Below are 8,854 nucleotides of genomic sequence, written 5' to 3'. Positions count from 1 at the left end.
TTCTTAACTGTCTTTTGATGCCGAATACCTTGGCTGCGACAATACTCATCAAATGGCCCAATGTATTCACCACCATTGTCTGATCGGATGCACTTCAATTTGTACCCTATTTCTCTTTCAACCATGGCCTGAGAATGCTTAAATACTTCTAGAACTTGATCTTTAGTTTTTAGTAGAAAAGCCCAAACTTTCCTTGAATAATCATCAATGAAAGTAACAAAATAAAGTGCACCACTATGTGTTCTAACTTTTAAAGGACCACAAACATCTTAATGAATCAACTCCAAACATTTTCTTTTCTAGAAGCAACATTTTTATGAAAAGAAACTCTATGTTGTTTACTCGCCAAACAATGAACACAAGTTTTAAGATGTGTACCTTTCAAACCGGGTAGAAGCTCTTTCTTGAACAAAACTTGCAGCCCCTTTTCACTCATATGGCCAAGCCGCTTGTGCCACAATTCGGTAGAAGTATCATCTTGAAGTGCATTGACAACACCTTTACAAATTTTTCCTTGCATCGAATAAAGTGTATGAGTCTTCTTGCACTTAGCCACCACCAAAGAATCCTTTATGATCTTCCATATTCCATCACCAAATTTGTTGTTGAAGCCTTCATCATCTAGCTTCCCAGTAGAGATCAAATTGAGGTGAATGTCGGGAACATGTCTCACATCTTTAAGCAACAACTTGCAGCCCAAATTTGTTTCCAAGCAAACATCACCCATGCCGATAATCTTGGACAAACCTTCATTACCCATTCGAACAGAACCATAATCTCCTGCAGTGTAGGTAGTGAAGAAATCAACTCGAGAAGTCACATGAAAAGAAGCACCAGAATCAATCACCCAATTGCTCTCTTAGCCCACAAAATTGATACAATCATCTTCACAAACGACCATGAGATCACCATTGGTAGTAACTGCTGTTGTGTCTTCTTGCTTCTTATCCACACTTTTGTCACGCCTTTTTTCCTTGTTCTTGAGCTTTCGGCATTCCCGCTTCATGTGCCATTTCTCATGGCAATAATAGCACTCAATGTCTTTCTTTGAAAAAGAACCATCTTTGGATTTGTCACGGCTTTGATCACGACCATAAGGAGTCTTACTCCTCCCCCTTGTTTTGCTTCGGCCTCTCACAACGAATGCTTCCGAATGAGAAGAACCCGCTGATTTTTTTCTTGTTTCTTCATTCAACAGGCTACTAGTAACTTGGCCCATTGTGACAACTCCATCAGGCGCCGAATTACTAACGGTCACATCTCAACTTTCAGGCAAAGAACTAAGTAACATCAAACCTGCAACTCATCATCAAAAATAATTTTCATAGAAGCAAGTTGGTTAACAATACTCTTTATTTCATTCAGATGTTCCGGAATAGGGTTGACCTCTTTATATTTTAAATTAACCAACTTACGAAACAGAAAAGCTTTATTTGTGGCTGATTTTCTATCATGAAGGCTCTCTAATTTTTTCCATAAATCATGTGCCGAAGTTTCAGTAGCAACATGATGAAACACACTGTCATCAATCCATTGACGGATAATACCAACGGCTTTTCAATTAAGCCTATTCCATTCATCATCTTTCATACCCTCGGGTTTGCCACTATCACCCTCAATGGGTCCATACAAATCTTTACAAAATAATAGGTCCTCCATTTTAGTTTTCCAAGTTACCCAATTGCTTCCATTGAAGCTAGACATACGACACACATTCTCCTCCATTGATTTACACAAATAAATAAACCCAAATAAACCGTATGCTTTGATACCAGTTGTTAGGAAAAATATGTGATTTCCCACAAGTAAATCAATCAATGAGAATAAAAACTAATGCGGAAAAATTAAATCAAAAGCAACACAAGAATTTTTACGTGGTTCCCTCAATGTGAGGTATGTCCACGGGATCGAAATCCGATTCCACTATCAACCAAATAAGTTCCAAACGATTACAAACGAGACACTAATGGTCTCACAAAACCACCCTTAGGTGAATTCCAAATAATCACAAATAAACAAAGAGGAAAGACCTCACCAAATAGATGAACCAAAATCTTCAGAATCAGAGTTGTAGAAGATCCAAAATAATGCACCCAAAATAGAACCGAAACCCGAACCAAACCAATCCACACGCTGCCAAAATTAACCCAGTGCTTACCCACACAAACCAACCGTCCAGAATTTCGGAAAAAGGTGAAAAATTTGTAGTAGCCGTCCACTATGTTACACCAAACAATATATATATATATATATATATTGTGAATCTAGGGTTTTGTAATCAAACCCTAATTATTTCCAAATTGGATTGGGTCTCCTCAAATATAATATATAAAAATATATTATACCTAAACCAACCCAAATTAAAATTCTTTAACAAACCAATTGGGTCCCACACTCCAATAAGGAGGTATACCCAATAGATCCAGATCTGAAGGGGGGGAATGTTGGCTGATAATGATGTGATGAAGAAGATGTTGTTGTTGATGATGATGTTCATCACCAGCAATCTTCTTCTTCTTCCCTCCTTCTTCTTCTTTCTCTTTTGCCTCTTCTTCTTCTTCAGACAAACGAGAAGGAAAAAAAAAAAAAAAAAAAATCCCAAAACGATGTCGTTTTGGGATTTTGGGCCATTCGGGGGCTTCCAATTTCAAGTTATGTAGCGCGATTGTTTATTTTATATCTTTCCCATTTAAAGTTATATTGGGTTCGTTTGGCAAGAAGGTTTAGATTGGATTGGGTTGAGATTATTTTAGCCACAAAAAGATAAAATAAGTTTTTTAGTGTAATAAGATAAAATATCATATTTAAATCATAATCATTTCATTTTTCTCTCATAAAAGTCAAAAAAGAAAAACAATCCACCTCAAATGAGGCTTTTTAACTCTATACTAAAATAACAAAAAAGTTAAAAAGTCAAAAAATCAACTCACATCCCAAATGAAGACATTATATTATTTGTTTTCATCTTCTTCTTCTTCTTTTTTTTTTTTATAAGCCAAAGGATGGAAATGAGGCCAGTTGTGGAACTCACTTTTCTTTTCTACTTCACTCATCTTGGGGGGTGTTTGGAATCTAAGTTTGAGGTTAAAATAGCTTAAAAAAAGAAAAAAGAAAAAAAAAAAGCCAAATAGTCCCTAAATTAATGATTTATATTAAAAAAAAAAGGAAAAAAAGAAGAAGAAGAAAGTAACTCGGTAGTGGGGCTGTCACAATGTCACATTGACAGATTGCCCCCTTGTTGGTAAATAACGGTTTTGCCCCTTTAGATTAATTTTGAAAAAAATGAAGTTAGGGACAAAATTATTAGTTCAGTCTCACACATAATTTTAAATTTATTTTTTAATATAATAATTTAAATAAAAATTCATCATATTTTTTCAAATACAAAAACTAAAATAGCCTACTAAGGCCTCGTTTGTGAATAGGTTTTTTTAGTAACTTTTTAACTTTTTAGCTAAAATGTGATGTAAAAAAAAAACTAATGGGTATGTTTGGTTTGCATTTGGGAGATGAGTTTTAGACAAAAATTTCTAAAAAATTGTTTGGTTTGAGTTTTTCTCAAAAATTTCCAAAATCACTTTCTCTCTCTTACGCATCAATCAATCACTTTTTCTCTCATTCTCAATCACTTTTTCTCTCACACACATCTACTCAAATTCTCCCAAAATATCAAATCATCCCAAACTCCCCAAAAGACAGCTCTCCTAAAATATACAACCAAACAAACCAAAGAAATTTCTAAACTCTCTCCCCAAATTTTTTTTCAAAAACAACTCTCTCAAAAACAAATCAAATATGTTTGGAATAACTTTTTAACTTTTTACGAAAAGATATGTAAAAAGTAGAGAGAAAAGAGAATCTTTGACTTTTTGATATGAGTTAACTTTTTGATTTTTTTAATAACTTTTTAACTTTTTGACTAAAAAAGTCATTTACCAAACGAGGCCTAAAATAGCCAAAAAATTTTAAAAAATAGGCTATTTTAGCCACGAAAAGATAAAATAGGCTTTTTAACCTAATAAGATAAAATATCATATCCAATCTATAATCATTACATTCTTTCCCTCACAAAAAGTCAAAAAAATCCTTCCTCAACAAGACTTTTTAACTCCAGACTAAGATAATAAAAAAATTAAAAAATTAAAAAGTCAACTCACTTTCCAAACGAACCCTTAATAGAAATTATATAAATGTTTGACATTTGCAAAATGCTTTTAACAATGTCTGGCCAAGTTGATTAACAATAATGTTTAAGACTATTAAAAGTGGTGCTCTAAAAGTACTATTAAGCCTTCGTTTGGGAAGTGGGTTGGCTTTTTGACTTTTTTGGCTATTTTAGCCTGGGCTTAAAAGCTTGGTTTGGAAAGGACTTTTTGGCTTTTTTGAGTTTTTTTGTGAGAGAAGAATGTAATGATTATGGGTTGGATGTGATGTTTTGTTTGTTATGGCTAAAATAACCCATTTTGTTTTTTGTGACTAAAATAGTCAAAAAAACCTGCAAATCCACTTACCAAATACAGGATGTGGTAGTGAACCAGACGCATTCTTTGTGTCTTGTTTTTTTTTTTTTTTAAATTAAAATACTTGTCAACTCATTTAATGAGATGTATTATTACCGGTTGATTAATAGCTTTTACCTCAGGATACTTTAACCAATGTCTATGACAAAATCACTGCAAAAAAAAAATATTAAAGTCGGTGGTCGAACTGATTGACAACTCACGCTAGATGAGTGTAATCACTTTAATCAGGAAAATCCTGTGCCACTTGTCCTTTTGTTCAATCACATTTTTCATCATTTGATTTACATTTGAATTTTATTTTAGTCTCTTATCCCCTCCTAACTAGTAATTAACTAGTTTTTTTTCTTTTTGTCCATCACTTTTGTATTGTCTTGATGCAAGTTTTATTATAAAAGCACTGGTTCAGAGTTTTAATTTTGGAGCACTAATTTCAGTCTTAAAGAGTTGATAGTGCAAAAAAAAAAAAAAAAAAAAAAATCAAACTATCACATCAAGGTAGGATTCACAGTAATAGAGTTGCTGCTTTAATGGTCCCAAACATTATTCTTTATTATAATAACTAAGAGTTATAAAGGCCAATTTTTATCCTACAAAGTGAAAATTTTGGGCTCTTAAAAGTGAAAAAAACAACTTTTAACTATGAAATTTTAAAAATATCTAATTTTGTCGTTAAAAGAAATAATAACCACACTTTTGAGAGTACACATATTTCTTCACTAAAAAATAATTTTATTTCTAAATTTATGTCTCTAAAATATTAACTTCTTGTAGCGTTTATGTATTGTCAAAGAGTATAAACGCATTGTCAAAGAATTTTTATACTCGTACACCTTTTTACTAATGATATGTAGACTTTTTACATATTATTTTTCTCTCGATTTTTCAATCTACTTGCTCTAGTTTAAAGGGGAAAAAAAAAAAAATTTGAAAATTAACTATTTTAATTAGTTTTTTGACTTTTTATAAAAGGACTTCTCTCCAATCCTTAATTGGATTAGAAAGGTGTTGTTAGACTTGTTGGGCTCACTTTTAGGTCTCGTTTCGATAATACGAACAATTTACATTTTAAGATTCGTCGAATATATTATCTCTGCAAAGAAAAAATGAACGAGGGGAAAATAGGCATAGTTTTTGATAATTAAACTAATATAAAAGTCTTAGAAACTAAGGCCTCGTTTGGGAACATGCTAATTTAGTAACTTTTTAGCTATTTGGCTAAAATATGAGCTAAAAAAAATTAGTATGTTTGGGATGACTTTTTGGCTTTTTACGAAAAGATGTGCAAAAAGTAGAGAGAAAAGAGAATCTTTGACTTTTTGGTATGGATTGTTGGCTTTTTGGCTAATTTAGTAACTTTTTGACTTTTTGGCTAAAAGAGAAGGTTCCCAAACGACGCCTAAGTTCTCAAGAGTGAGCTTAGAAAGCAAGTCTAAAAAATGAGATTGTATATCATGTTTTTTATAAAAAAAATAATAATAACAAATGAAATTAACTTTTTTTTTTTGAAAATAAAAATCTGTTTATAATTTCAAATTTTTGTAAGTATAAATAAAAAGATATTTTATATAAAAATATTATTAGCAAATCGTTCTCTTATATATAATTAGATTTGTACACTGACTTATTAAAAATATAAAGAAAATGTTAACATCTCACATGAATGTAAGATCTACACATATCCACATATGTATGGGTGACACACCCATATAAAAGATTTGGTAGATTATTTGGGTTCTTAACATAACTCTAAATATAAATATATGTATAATACGCCAACATTGTAGTAATTAATTATATTGTCTTCAAAGGCGAGACGAAGCCATAATCTGTTCATGATGTTGGTCCCTGAATTGATCTTGTTCTTCCCTGTTTGATTGATTACTAGTCTCTCTGACTGTGAATTCCAATGTCTTTGCCAAAGCCCTAAGTTGAAATTTCTGAATTTTCCCAGTTGATGTCTTGGGCAGCCCATCCATGAAAACCACCTTCTTCGGCACCATGAATCCGGCGAGGTTTTTCCGGCAATGCGCTATGATATTGGCCTCTGTGACCACCACGGCGTGGTGGTCCGGGGAGTCCTCTTTGAGTGTTATGAAGGCGCAAGGGCTCTCCCCCCACCGTGGATGCGGCATTGCCACCACCGCTGCTTCGAGCACGCTGGGGTGCTTGTAGAGGACTGACTCCAATTCTACACTGCTTATGTTCTCTCCACCTGATATGATCACATCCTTGGACCTGTCCTTGATTTCTATGTACCCATCTGGGTGAATCACACCCATGTCCCCGGTGACGAACCACCCTTTGTGGAAGGCCTTTGAGGTTGCATTTTCATCTTTCAAGTACCCTTTCATGATGCTGCTGCCTCGGAGAACGATTTCCCCCATTGTTTTACCGTCATGTGGCACGCTTTCCATTGTGGCTAGGTCCTTTATGTCCACGTCGCCTAGTGTCAGTATGCTGACACCCTGTCGCGCCTTGAGTTTAGCCTGCTCAGGGCGCGACAGCTGGTTCCACTTGGCTTGCCACTCACAGACCAGGGCAGGTCCAGTGGCCTCGGTGAGGCCATAAGCATGAACCACATGGAATCCAAGCTGCTCGATCTTTTCAAGCAACATAGGCGGTGGTGGTGCTCCGCCAGTGAGTATCTCCACGGGGGTGGTGATTTCCCTGCGCTCTTGTGGTTTGGCCTCCAGGAGGATGTTGAAGATTATTGGCGCACAACACATATGTGTGACCTTGTGTAGGGCTATGTTCGAATATATCTCGTGCGCCGTGGTGTTGCGTATGCACACGTTGGTCCCACCTCGTGCTGCTACTCCCCAAGTGAAAGTCCAACCATTGCAGTGGAACATGGGGAGGGTCCAAAGGTAGACAGGCTCACTTCCCATTTCCCAACCCAAAATTAGGCTGAGAGTGCTTAGATAGGCACCTCGATGACTATACACAACTCCCTTGGGAGCTGAGGTCGTCCCAGATGTATAATTGAGGGCTATTGGGTCCCACTCGTCCTCAATCTCGTCTGGAACAAACTTTCGATCACCCTTGTAGATTAGCTGCTCATACTCCAATGAATAATCCCCAAGGCGGACACCGGTAGGGGAGTCCACGTCATCAATGACAACGACGAGTGGGATGGATGATTTGGCTGCCATGGAACCTTTCACTTCGTCCATCAAAAGCCGGAGGGCCTCGCGTGCCAATGGCATGTACTTGTAGTCGACGAACAAGGCCTTTGTTTCAGAGTGCCTGAGAACGATGGCTATGGTCTTTGGGTCTAGCCTGGTGTTGATGCCATTCAATACTGCCCCAGCCATGGGCACTGCAAAATGCATCTCATACATTGCTGGAATATTTGGAGCCAACACCGATACCTATATTAAAGTAAATCAAACCCTACGTATCAACAACAATTATCGTAGAAGAAACAAAAAATTAATTATGTAAAAAACATAGTTGGACAGACTCTTATTTTGGAAATTTATTATGGATGGTGAAAAGCAATTCATGTTGTACATTCCAAATAGAATATATATATATATATATATGAAAGAATTATTGGGAAGTAGGTGTGAAAGAAGACATACAACATTATTCTTGAAAATGTTTAGGGATGGGAGAGAGGAGGCGAGGCGGAGACAACGCTCGTAGGTTTGAAGCCAGGTGAACCGGGTTCTGCCGTATATAATAGAGGTACGGTTGGAGTAAACCTTAGCGGCTCTCTTCAAGAAAGTGAGAGGAGTGAGAGGTACATAATTTGCTTCACATTTGAATAGCTTTTCCATAATAGGATGTATTTTTTGGTTGACTTTCTTAGTTGCCTCTCAAGAATTGCAAAGAAGTCGTGCTGCTTTGAGAGAGAGAGAGAGAGAGAGAGAGAGAGAATGAGTGGTGGGAGAAGGGTAGTATGATAACATGAGGATCTTGAAGAGGGTTTATGTATATAGGAAGATGTACACCAGATGGTAGGTGAAATCGATTTAAGACCTTGTTGGGAAAGACTAATAAGTCCATCCTTTTTATTTTTTTATTTTTTTTGGGTCACATCAATTAACATTTTTTCTCTATTTTTCTATATATTTTTTTTATAAAAAGTCAAAAAGTGCACTTATTTAAAATATCCCAAACAACCCCTAAATATGTGGTAGTTTTTTTATTCAATAATATGTTTGGATGACTTATTTAACTCAATTTTTTTTTGGATAAATTACAAATATATTCGAGATTTGATTAAAATACGAATTATCCTTATAGTTTTGAAAATTACATTTTATCTTCTAGGTTTCTAATTTCATAACAAATCGCCCATTTTATTAATAAATCATCAAGCCAAT

The 8,854-nt window shown here is 35.3% G+C and overlaps 1 protein-coding gene across 1 annotated transcript; it reads right to left on the bottom strand.

Annotated features, from left to right (window-relative positions):
* Positions 1-6,144: 6,144 nt before the first annotated feature.
* LOC114322620 (trans-cinnamate:CoA ligase, peroxisomal) lies at positions 6,145-8,480 on the bottom strand. The gene is made up of 2 exons (XM_028269975.2): positions 8,108-8,480; positions 6,145-7,894 (listed from the first exon to the last, which is right to left on the bottom strand). The coding sequence occupies exons 1-2, from the start codon at positions 8,303-8,305 to the stop codon at positions 6,326-6,328; spliced, it is 1,767 nt and encodes a 588-aa protein (XP_028125776.2). The 5' UTR covers positions 8,306-8,480; the 3' UTR covers positions 6,145-6,325.
* Positions 8,481-8,854: the final 374 nt, after the last annotated feature.

Source organism: Camellia sinensis, chromosome 4 (genome assembly GCF_055761805.1).
Source record: "Camellia sinensis isolate YWXY chromosome 4, ASM5576180v1, whole genome shotgun sequence".
In the NCBI taxonomy this organism is placed as follows: Eukaryota; Viridiplantae; Streptophyta; class Magnoliopsida; order Ericales; family Theaceae; genus Camellia; species Camellia sinensis.
The sequence above is the reverse complement of the archived record's forward strand: the minus strand, read 5'-3'. Positions and strand labels throughout refer to the sequence as shown.